The sequence below is a fragment of the Cornus florida genome, unplaced genomic scaffold (assembly GCF_030987335.1).
Source record: "Cornus florida cultivar Cherokee Brave unplaced genomic scaffold, ASM3098733v1 CherokeeBrave_3.0.0_Hap2_Chr06, whole genome shotgun sequence".
Classification (NCBI taxonomy): Eukaryota; Viridiplantae; Streptophyta; class Magnoliopsida; order Cornales; family Cornaceae; genus Cornus; species Cornus florida.
In genome coordinates, this window is record NW_026775576.1 from 104,950,495 (window position 1) to 104,963,326 (window position 12,832).

General features: G+C 36.6%; 1 protein-coding gene across 1 annotated transcript; it reads left to right on the plus strand.

Moving 5' to 3' along the window:
* The first annotated feature begins 354 nt into the window (after nucleotides 1–354).
* LOC132313610 (zinc finger CCCH domain-containing protein 30-like) lies at nucleotides 355–4,640 on the plus strand. Its single transcript, XM_059812456.1, has 2 exons — nucleotides 355–521; nucleotides 1,996–4,640. The coding sequence occupies exon 2, from the start codon at nucleotides 2,105–2,107 to the stop codon at nucleotides 4,220–4,222; it is 2,118 nt and encodes a 705-aa protein (XP_059668439.1). The 5' UTR covers nucleotides 355–521; nucleotides 1,996–2,104; the 3' UTR covers nucleotides 4,223–4,640.
* Nucleotides 4,641–12,832: the final 8,192 nt, after the last annotated feature.

Consider the following 12,832-nt stretch of genomic DNA (forward strand, 5'->3'; position numbering starts at 1 on the left):
TGTCGGAATAAAGTCATAATCATAGTCATAGTCTACATGGTTCTAGATTATTTAATCTTGGCCGATCATAATGCAAATAAATGTATCTAATAATTTCTCTACCATGTACGTACTACCTTTAAGTTATAAACATTTGAACTGACAGAAGTACCCTTTTTTCTCTCACGCAGCACAACTTTATTTGCGATTGTAGAGAAAGCAAAGTGCACGGCAGTACATAATTCACAGCCAAACAACAAAATTACATTTTTAGCCTTATTTTTCTTTTCTTTTTTAAAATTGTAATTTCGAGATCCGTTATTGGATAGGCGATTTTTCCAACAAAAGAACATTAAAAATAAAAAATATATTTTTTAATACAAATTCCGTTTTTGTGAGAGAGTGAGCATAGGAAATGGCGATGGATGAAGAAGAAGCTCTCTCCTCTTCCTCAGCTCACAACTTTCTTGTTCCATACCATTCATAATTCTTTCTCTCTCTGTATATTTTCTCTCTCTAGATCTGTGAAACCCATAAACCCGGTAAGTCTCTTCCATTTAAAGCAAAAACTACTACTTCCATTCCATTTTTTTGATTTATTCTCAAAATCTTCTTCTTTTAAAAGCATTCTCTTCTAATTTTATGTACTCTCTGATCTTTGTTTTTGTTGTATTTTTCCCTTCCTTTCACACTTAAAGTTGATTTTTTTTTTTCCTCTCTCTCTCTATTACTCTTGGGGTTTAATCCTGTTACTTTATTGTTCTTAGCTATGAATCTGTAATGTTTTCTTTCAATCATCTCTTTTTCTCTACCTACATATACTTATTTATTTATAATCTGATCATGGTCCCGTGATTATGTACCCTGATTTTTATTAATGGGCTTCTATTTCTCTAATCTATGTGACTATATATATACACACACACACACACATTTGACAACTTTAATCTGTGTGACTATTTGATTTTATTTTGTTGCTAGTGTTAGTTATTTTTTTCTCAGTTGTGTTGATTTGATTTTCTCTTCATAACTATGTTCATTTGATTTTCTCTTAACCTTTCATATTCTGTTTTCTTTTTCTTTTTCTTTTTTTTTTTGTTTGTGCAATTTTTTTTTTGGTGCTATTTCTTTATGATAAAAATTAGGCCTTTCATGTACAAAGCTTTGATCATTCATTCATTCTTAAGAGCTGATTTTTCTAGAAAAGAAAATTTTCAATCCTAAGTTTACTGTTGTTTTTGTTTCCAAAAATTATAAAAACTTGTCTAAAATTAAGCTCATCAAAGTAGTTGCATTAGGTACAGTTTATTTCTGTTTCTTTGTTTTATATGGTTCCAAATAATGGTAAAAACAAATCAATAAAAAAAATGAAAATAAAATTTCGTTCTTTATATACTTGTGATTCTCACCTGCTTTTTTTAATTTCTTGCAATTAAAAATTTGAGATGATTAGCGTTATCCTATATTTTCTCCTATTATTTATGTGTCTTAATATATCTGATTATCCAGAGATTCGACTTAAAGATGGTTATTTTTTGTTGTCCAAATTAGGTACCGTCTTCATACGGCTAATTGTGCAAATATATGTAACAAAGTTAATTCATTCCAAATTCTATACTTTCCCCTTTTATTCTCTATTATTGCGCCCAAAATTTTCCAACAATTTCAATACACAGAGACCTAGCATATAAACTAAGATATATATTTTTTTCCCTTCATTTCATTTATTGCTGAGATTTATTTATTTATTTTATATTTTATAAGTATTGTTAGGATTTTATTGTTAGACTAGTTCTGTATAGTTCTTCTACTTCTGGCGATCTTGGTTAATTTGTTGTTCTGGGATTTCATTTATGGAGATTGATATCGTCTTTCAGCTGGTATCTTAATTGATATTTGTTATTCTGTTATATGAGATGATAGGTTTGTATGAAATTTGATTCTAATAATGGATTTTTTTTTTCTTTTATTTATTTATTAATTAATTTTTTTCATTTCATTTTATTTTGGTTTCAGTTGGATTTCTAGCAAATGAAAGCATGTGCTGTGTACCGGAACAATTAAAACCCAGATTGTTTCCAACTCCACCTTCCTCCTTTGCCTTTGACAGAGTAGAACTACTAAGATGGACATGAATCACTTGAGTATCGAGGCTGAAGATGCTTTTGTGAGTTTGCTTGAACTCGCTGCTAATAATGACATTGAAGGCTTCAAACGATTGGTTGAGTGTGATCCATCTGGTATTCATGAGATCGGATTATGGTATGGCCGCCAAAAGTGCTCAAAGCAAATGGTCCTTGAGCATAGAACCCCTTTGATGGTTGCGGCTACATATGGTAGTATTGATGTTTTGAAACTGATTCTTTCTCTATCCGATGCTGATGTGAATAGGTCATGTGGCCTTGATAAAAGCACTGCCCTGCATTGTGCAGCGTCTGGTGGTTCAGTGAATGTCGTCGATGTTGTGAAACTGCTTTTAGCAGTTGGTGCTGATCCAAGTTTGGTAGATGCCAATGGTTGTAGGCCTGTTGATGTTATTGTCGTCTCTCCAAAGTCCAAAGATCTGAAGCACACCCTTGAAGAACTTCTCGAAACAAATGGTCCCAGCACGGAGTGTAATCTGAGGGTGTCCATGGCAACTTTGAATTCAAATTCTCCACCACTTTCACCATCTCCAGAACATAGATCCTCACCATCTGCTACAGATTCAACTTCTTCACCAAAGAGCTTGAAGGTCAATGACCTCCCATTTTCTTCTGCTTCAGACAAGAAAGAGTATCCTGTTGACCCATCATTGCCTGATATCAAGAACAGCATCTATTCAACAGATGAGTTCCGAATGTTTTCTTTCAAGGTCCGGCCTTGTTCTCGTGCATACTCCCATGATTGGACCGAGTGCCCTTTTGTTCATCCTGGAGAAAATGCTCGAAGAAGGGATCCAAGGAAGTACCATTACAGTTGTGTTCCTTGCCCTGATTTCCGAAAGGGAGCTTGTAGACGTGGAGATATGTGCGAATATGCACATGGGGTTTTTGAGTGCTGGCTCCATCCAGCTCAATACAGAACCAGAATTTGCAAAGATGGTACAAATTGCAATAGAAGAGTATGCTTCTTTGCCCACACACCTGATGAATTACGACCGTTGTATGTCGCCACTGGTTCTGCTGTTCCCTCCCCTCGCTCGAGTTCATCTGGTATGAATGCTGTGGATTTTGCTGCAGCCATGAGTCTGTTGCCGGGCTCTCCCTCATCAGTTTCTATATTGTCCCCTTCACCATTCACTCCACCCATGTCTCCATCAGCCAACAACATTTCCAACATGGGTTGGCCGCAACCAAATGTCCCAACATTGCATCTCCCAGGAAGCAATCTCCAGTCCAGTCGCTTGCGATCATCTCTTAATGCGAGAGATGTTCCAGCAGATGAGGTGAATTTGTTGCCGGATTTTGATGTGCAACAGCAGCAGCTTCTGAATGAACTATCCCGCCTTACTCAACCAAGCATCAGCAGTACTAATTCCTTGAACCGCTCCGTCTCTTCAAAAACAGTAACCCCTTCAAACCTAGAGGATCTTTTCTCTGCCGAGAGCTCTTCTCAATGGTATTCTGATCAAGCCTTGGCTTCAGCTGTTTTCTCCCCAACGCCCAAATCAGCAGTTCTCAATCAGTTTCAGCAGCAGCAGGGAATGTTATCTCCAATTAACACAAATTTCCCACCAAAAAGTGTTGAGCACCCTCTACTACAGGCCTCTTATGGTGGTCCATCTTCAGGGAGGATGTCTCCCCGAAATGTTGAACCTATCTCGCCAATGAGCTCCCGGGTTTCCATGTTTGCTCAACGTGAGAAGCAACAGTTCCGCAGCCTTAGCTCGCGTGATCTTGGCTCCAATTCTGCTGCCAATATTGGCTCCTCCATTGACCCTTGGTCAAAGTGGGGTTCCTCCAATGGGAAGCCAGACTGGGCCAATAATACTGAAGAATTTGGTAGGCTTCGTAGATCATCATCATTTGAGTTTGGGAACAATGGAGAAGAGCCTGATCTGTCATGGGTTCAGTCACTTGTCAAGGAATCTCCACAAGAGATAAAGGAAAACTCGGCAATGCCTGTCTCAGTTGCAGCGGCTGCTGCTGCATCTTCTTCTAGCGAGGGCTCAAATTTGAATTCCGGGATTGAACCAGTTGATCAAACAGTTTTGGGTGCATGGCTTGAGCAAATGCAGCTTGACCAGCTCATGGCTCAGTAGAACCTTAATCATTTTTTTTACGGAGCCTTGTGATCGCGAAAATAGCGGTTTTGGTAAATAACAGATGTTTCTTTTATTTTTGGTTTGTTGGTGGTTGATGAGGAAGAAGGTAACAGTAACATGAGAGGAAAGCAAGGAAGAAAAGGAGGTCACATATTCAGAAGAAAAGTCATTTTTTGTTGTTTATTATTATTACAGCTCAAGTAAGAAAGGGTGAGAAAATCTTTGGGTTTCTTCAAAAAAAAAAAATTAAGCCCAATTTCTCCCAATATTTGTCAGATTTTAGGTCTATTTACTAGTCCTTTTCCCTTCTGCAATGAGCTAAATGTACCTTTGAAATGAAACTGATTATTATTATGTTTAAGAAATAGTCATCAAGTTCTTGTATTGAAGACTTGACATTTTTTCCTTTTCTTAATGTTTTGGTTTGGTCCATTTGTAATTCCAATCCTGGGGAAGAAAGGAAGAAGTTACTTCTGATGTTGGAACATGTTATATGGGGTAAATAACAGTGGGTGGCAGAAAGTGGAAGGAAAAAGATGGAAATGTTATGATCATTGATATAACACTGAGTTAGTGGATGTCTGCCTCTCTCTCTCTCCCTCTATATATATACACACACACGTGTATGTGTGTGAATTCTACAAAACTAATCTTCATATTCATTCTATCCATATATTCCATCCATGATCTATCTTTTCTTTCTTCCCTTTCTCTGTGTTTTTCTATATATTCTACAAACATAATCTTCCCATTCAATAAGAAATGCGAACCTGTGCTGTGCTGTGGTGGATTCCAAATCCCCAAAGGTGGATTTGGGGATTGTGGGGAATGTGGATGTGGATGTGGATGTGAGAAAAAGGCTATTTATTTAAATTCTAACCCATCAATAAGGAGGAGGAGATCTGATGCTAATTCAAAATTTTATTCCCAAGGAATTGTGAACCATAGACTAAGTGCTCAATGGTAGTGTAATTATGTTACCCTTGATTTGATGCTGTCACATTCATTCTAATTTCTACATGTGGGTTTCAAATTCAATACCTTATCTCTAGTTTTTCTCATAATTTCTAATTTTTAAGTGTTTTTATTTATATTATTTTCAATTTTAAAATGTTCTTAAGTGAAGGGAGGGTCAAGAGTCATCAAGAGTCAAATTTGGATGTCGATTCTTTTGGGTGCTGTGGAATTTTTTTAATTGTTGGAAAAATTTGGAAATGAATATGACTAATCATCAGAAAAAGGGAGAGAGAGAGAGAGAGAGACGCCAGAAATTTTGGAAATTTTTTACTTTACACTAGTTTATTTGTCTTTATCTTTTCAATATATATATATATATATAAGTAAATAAAGGAATAGAAAGATGGAGAAAGTAGGATCACCTCCATCTCACCTTTCGGTGCCTTAATTGATAGGGATTTGTTTGTCCCTTTTTAATGTTTAATCACCTAACCAGACACATGAAAAGAAGTTAGCAGAGAGGGCAAGAAGAAAACCGTGGCAAGAATGACTCTAATTACTTGAGTGATGGCAACACTTTTAACTTGAAAAGGTAAAAAGTAACCTACCAAGATCTATGAGGATTGTATATATCAACAAACTTAGGTTTTGATGTTGATTTTATTTATTTATTTATTTTAGTGGTGTCATTTTATTCTTTCTTTAAAATCATGTATAATTTAATTTAATTCTGTTAAAAAAAGGAAAAATAAAAAATAAAAAAGTAAGAAAGAAAGAAGACATTTTGGTAAAACATTTCTACAGTTTGGTAAAATATTTGTGAAAATCCTACAGCTTTGGATTTTACCATTTACATCTTCATTCATTCACCTAGAGGGTTTTTTCCCAATAAATTGGGGTCACTAGTGGTTTCTTGGATGCTGAGGAGGATGTCTATGGCTATGCTTCATGAATTAAAATGGTAACAATTGTTAGGTTGGTTTAGATTGGTGGATCAAATTTTGGGTCTCATCTGCAGATTTAAATAATTCACATACTGGATCAGAAGATTGTCAAATTGGCTTCATTGTGAAGTATAATTCAAATTGCTTTTGGTCATTTTTTGCTGTTTTAAGGGATGTTGCTTCCCATGATCATTCAAATTGGATCATACTATTTTGAGAATTATCCCCAATAATTTAGAGGTCTCACAAATGATACCAAAGTATGATCATTAAAATAAACCAGAATTTTTTACAATATGATATAAGGGTGGGGTAGGAGGTTGTTGTGGTGGTTTGCCATGACCAAATTAAATAAGCATTGGGTTAGACTCATCTAATAGTATCAGAGTTCAGATAATATATAGTAGATTAGTGCTGACAAATATTAATTTTTAAAGGGTCTGCTGACTTATAAACACTAATTTTTGTGACTGGAAGACACCATCATCAATTTACTCAAACAGTACACATAAAATCTGCATTGTTCTTTAACTTGAAAATTAGGTTGGTTTATGGGGGCAAAGGTTCAATGTTCCAGTTAACCCACCCATATGTTACTCATAAAATATTCAGAATGGCAAACTTTAGCACTACTCAAAACGAGATTTAAAAAAATATATATAGAAATGGAAAAATTGAAGGGTTATAAATTAGAATTTAATGTAAACACAAATTATAATAGAAATTAAGTTTTGTTTTGTATTGTATAAAATTGCCAATTCAAAGCTGGTAAGAGGGGGCTTCCTGTAATGTAACAGGTGGTTTCCAAGCCATGAGCTTTTAAGGGTAAGATATTAGTTGTAAAGGTATGGTAATGAGTCATAGGTCATTAACTTTTAGTGCTCAGCCTTCATCATCGCATTACATCTATATTTTGGTATACTTTTTTTTTTTTTTCTAAACTTATACAAATACTAGTACAGTGGTTTTGTGGAAATTTCAAGATAATTAGTTAGCAACTTTATTTAGCAGATTTTGTTAGTTTCAAATAAAGAGATGAAGATATAGTATCCAAATCTCCAAGATTTTGTTAGTTAGTTTCCCATTTTACTTCCTAGAATCAAAAAATTGGTTAACCTAATTGTGAAGGTTTCCTCTCCTATTTATTCCAAAGATAACAATAATAAAAATATCAAGAAGTTTTTTCTCCCATATATTTCTTTATGGTATCAGAGCAGCCTCTGAACCGCAAAAATTTCTATTGATGATCAAGTACGGAATGACCACTGATAAAAGCAGCATATCTGACGCCTCTTCCAGCCTAGGACAAATCTCTCGCGGCGGCCATGCCGGATCTGAAAGTCTCGCACTGCCAATAACTGGGCATAAGTCGAACGGACACAATTACCTTCAACGGCTCAATCGGTGATGATGTTCATATCAGGAAAAGGAAAAGACGACTATTTCACCGGCGCTGCCATACCTCTTCAAAAGGAAGACTCAAAATTTCGAACTTAGAGATCAGAGAATAACATGGTGATGTCGTGGTTGATTAATACCATGGACAGTGAAATTGGGTAGAATTTCATGTTCTATGGAACTGCAAAAGAAATTTAGGATGCGACAAAGGAAACATACTCCGACAACGACAATACAACAGAATTATTAGAGATTAAAAGTAGCCTTCATGACTTGCGACAAGGTGATCTTACTGTCACTCAATACTGTAACACCCTTACCTGTTTTTGGCAACAATTGGAAGTCTTTAAAGAACACAACTGGGATTGCCCTGGAGATGCTGCCAAATACAGGAAAATAGTCGAGAAGGAGAGAGTCTCGAAACTCTTACTTGGGCTAAACTAAAACCTTGATGAAGTCAAGGGGAGAGTGTTTGGGATGAGGTCCTTGCCCTCAATTCGTGAAGCGTTTTCTGAGGTGCGTCGAGAAGAAAGTAAGAAGAAGATTATGATGGGAAATCAAAACATCCTAAGCGTTCCTACTGTTCCAAAAAGCTTGGCTCTTGCAACCCGTGGAATGAATCCAACCAATGACAATCGAACCCGCAAAGGCAAGCCTTGGTGTGACCACTGCCATAAGCTTGGACATACCAAAGAAACATGTTGGAAAATTCATGGGAAGCCAGCCAATTGGAAGCCAAACAGACCATTTCAGGACAGAGAAGGCCGTGGCTTTGCAGCCACCACAGATGAGCAACCAACAACCGAAACTTCACCCTTCAGCAAGGAACAAATTGAGATGTTGCAGAAGATGTTAAGCTAACTTCAGTGAAGTTTGCAACACCAGTCATCGGCACAGGTTCAGTAGCACAAAAAGGTACATTTCTAAGTGCTCTTGGAGTCCAAACTGAGAATAAAAAATCTTGGATTATTGACTCTGGAGCATCTGACCACATGACTGGGGATGCTTCCTTATTTTACAAGTACGTCCCTTGTTCTGAAAATTACAAAGTGAGAATAGCAGATGGTTCTCTATCCACTATAGCTGGTATTGGGTCAATTATCATCTCAAAGACCCTGGTTCTAAATTCGGTTTTGTTGGTTCCTAATCGACCTTTAACTTGCTATCCATTAGCAAAATTACTAGAGATATGAATTGTGTTGCTAAATTCTTTCCCACTCATTGTGAATTTCAGGATTTGGATTTGGGGAGAACAATTGGCAATGCTAAGGAAAGTGAAGGGGTCTACCTCTTCAAGAGCGATAATCAACTTGAAAAACAATCTCAAAGTGTTCATTGTGTAGAGAGTCAATCTGTTAGGAATTCCAATTCGGTTCCAATTTCTAATAATGAAAGTGCAGTTATGTTGTGGCACTTTCGATTAGGTCACCCAAGTTTCATATACCTTGAAAAGTTGTTTCCTACTTTATTCATTAATAAAAATTCAAAGTCTTTCCAGTGTGAAATCTGTCAATTGTCCAAACATACTCGAAATTCTTATCCGATTCAACCATATAAGGAATCACATCCCTTTTCAGTTATACATAGCGATATTTGGGGACCTTTTCGAGTCAATAATATCACAAGAACCTGAAGGTTTATCTCTTTTGTTGATGATCATTCTAGAATCACTTGGATGTTTCTCATGAAAGAAAAATCTGAGGCAGGACCAATTTTTAAAAAATTTCACTCAATGATCCAAACACAATTTCAAGCCAAAGTTCAGATTTTTAGAACTGACAATGGCAAGGAATAATTTCATTATATTATTGGGAATTACCTTCTTGATCATGGGATAGTTCATCAAAGTTCTTACATAGACACCCCACAACAAAATGAGATAGCCGAAAGGAAAAACCGACACCTTTTAGAAGTTGCTCGTTCTATTATGTTCACAAGTCATGTCCCTAAACACTTCTGGGGGGAAGTTGTCCTTACCGCTATTTGCCTATCTCATTAATCGAATGCCTTCAAGAGTCTTGAAATTCCAAACTCCATGCCAAGTACTCACACAAGTCTACCCACAATCCAGACTCATCTCATCCTTGCCACTAAAAGTCTTCGGTTGCTCAGCATTTGTCCACATACCACCTTATCAAAGGAGCAAACTAGATCCCAAAGCCATAAAATGCCTATTTCTCGGATATTCCTCTCACCAAAAATGTTACAAATGCTACTCTCCCACTACTCGGAAGTTCTATAACACCATGGATGTAACTTTCTTTGAGAATCAGTCTTTCTACTCCAAAACTCATTTAGGGGGAGAATTCTATCTTGCTAGAAGAATATCAGTTTTGGCAAGATGTGGATATCTCTGTGCTTTCCATTACCTCAACGCGTATCCTACTTGAGTCAACATCTAAACATGTTCATTCCGAACATACTCCAAACAGTCCTGTTCATTCAGATCCCTCTCCAAACAGTCCTCAAATTCTGACTCAACAAGAAAAAGCAAAAATATTTAAAAGGATTGTTTACTCAAGAAAGTAGACAGCTCCAAAGGAGGTGGATCAACTCACTTTTCCTGAACAGAACCAAGCGTCCGCTTCAAATCCAGTCACTTCTACTCGAGGTAACACAGATTCTTATCCTAGTAATGATCTTGATATTCCTATTGTTCAAAGAAAAGGTGTTAGGTCATGCACTCGGCACCCGATCTCAAACTTTGTGACATATGGGAGACGACCTCCCTGTTACCGCGCTTTTACTTCGAATCTGTCCAACATAGACATTCCAAGCTGCATACAAGAGGCTTTAAAGCACCCTAAATGAAAGGAACCAGTTAGTGAAGAAATTATGTCTCTTATGAAGAATGGTACTTGGAAACTCACATAACTTCCCTAAGACAAACACCCTGTGGGATGCAAGTGGATATTCAATGTTAAGTACAAAGCAGATGGAAGTGTTGACCGATATAAGGCGAGACTTGTAGCCAAGGGATTGACTCAAATCTATGGGATTGATTATCAAGAAACATTCGCTCCGGTTGCTAAGTTAAACACAGTCCGGGTTCTTCTATCTTGGCGGTCAATTTGGATTGGCCACTTCATCAACTTGACGTCAAGAATGCATTCCTTAATGAAGACTTGGAAGATGAAGTCTACATGGAGATCCCTCCTGGTTTTGAGAACCTAAGCAATATCAACCGTGTTTGCAAACTTAGGAAATCTCTTTACGGCCTTAAGAAGTCACCAAGGGCCTGGTTTGAGAGATTTACCATAGTGGTCAAAAAGCATGGATACACTTAAGGCCAGTCAGATCACACCTTATTTATCAAAAAGTCTCCTGAAGGGAAAATTACCATCCTTATTGTATATGTGGATGATATTATCTTGACAGGTGATAATGAAGAAGAGATAAGTCTATTAAAGAGTACTCTTGCCAAAGAGTTTGAAATCAAGGATCATGGTACATTGAGATATTTTCTTCGCATGGAAGTGGCTCGATCCAGCAAAGTTATTTCTATCTCACAACGGAAGTATATGCTTGATTTGCTCAAAGAAACAACTATGCTCGGTTGTAAGCCCTCAGAAACACCTATGGACCCTTCAACAAACCTGACATAAAGGAGAGTTCTACTTCAGTTGACAAAGGGAGGTACCAAAGACTGGTGGGAAAACTCATGTACCTGTCTCACACAAGACTGGATATCAGTTTTCCTGTCAGTGTGGTTAGTCAATTTATGAACAATACAACTAATGAACATCTTGAAGCAGTTTACAGGATTCTCAGATATCTCAAAAAGACTCTAGGGAAAGGGTTATTCTTTAAAAATGGGACAGACCTTAGCATGAAAATTTTCTCAGATGCCGACTGGGCAGGATCCCAAACTGATCGAAGATCTACCTCAAGCTATTGTTCCTATGTGTGGGGAAACCTTGTTACATGGAGAAGCAAGAAGCAGTCTGTAGTTGCTCGAAACAGTGTTGAGGCTGAATTTAGGCCTATGGCACATGGAATATGCCTACTGAAAGTCCAATAAAGATGTTGTGTGACAACCAAGCTGCTATCAGTATTGCTAAAAATCCAGTTCACCATGACAGAACTAAACATTTTGAGATTGATCGGCACTTCATCAAAGAAAAGATCGATCAGGGAGTCATCAAGATGATCTATATTCCTTCAAGTCTTCAAACCGCAGACATCCTCACAAAGCTCTTAACCGAGATCGCTTTGAAATCCTTCTTTCCAAGTTGGGAATGATTGATGTATGTTGCCCAGCTTGAGGGGGAGTGTGGAAATTCCAAGATAATTAGTTAGCAGCTTTAGTTAGCAGATTTTGTTAGTTTCAAATAAAGAGATGAAGATAATTAGTATCCAAATCTCCAAGATTTCTGTTAGTTAGTTTCCTATTTTACTTCCTAGAATCAAGGAGTTGGTTAACCTAATTGTGAAGGTTTCCTTTCCTATTTATTCTGGTAATTCACTTATTCCAAAGATAACAATAATAAAAATATCAGAGAAGTTTTTTCTCCCATATATTTCTTTAGGTTTCAATGTACCTTTATTATAATTCTTGCTTTGCTTCTTTCAGGCAAACAAAGTACATTTTCAAGAGAGACATGGATCATGCTCTCTGCCAAATACAGAAAAGAATCAAGCTCTATTCTTTATGGATATGTGTGTTAGGGAAGGTCGTTTCTAAATGAACAATTCAATCTGTTCCCAGGGAAGGTCGTTTCTAAATGAACAATTCAATCTGTTCCCATTGCATTTTGATGCCACTCACCAATAGTCACCAGCATAAAACTTGGTATATCATCAGCATAAAACTTGGGGAAAAGAAATCCTATGCAGCAAATAGGATGAATATTACACCTCAAACATCAATAACATATTCATATCATATGCTGTGAAAATGAAATCAATTCATCTTTTCTCCTTTCAGAATTCAAAATATATAGTTCTCAGTTCTAAGTTCGATCCATGTGGGTGTACTGAAAACTGGTAATATTACTCTTTCTAAAAACAAAATATTGAAACATTATCACATACAAGAACAATTTGATGGTACCGGTCATTAATATGGCACAGAAGAAGTATTGAACATGAACTTAAAAATTGAAAAGCTTGATCATTTGACTAATACAACATAAAATGCAAATTTTTTGAAAGGGTATGCAACCTGTTTAATTTATGAGAGATCCTCGAATTTGATTAGAGAATAAGAGTTGGTATGCCATATTCATGAATCATGATTTATGAGAGATAATCACACCCTAATTCCTCCCACTGACACACATACACGTTTTTAGATATTACCTTTTTA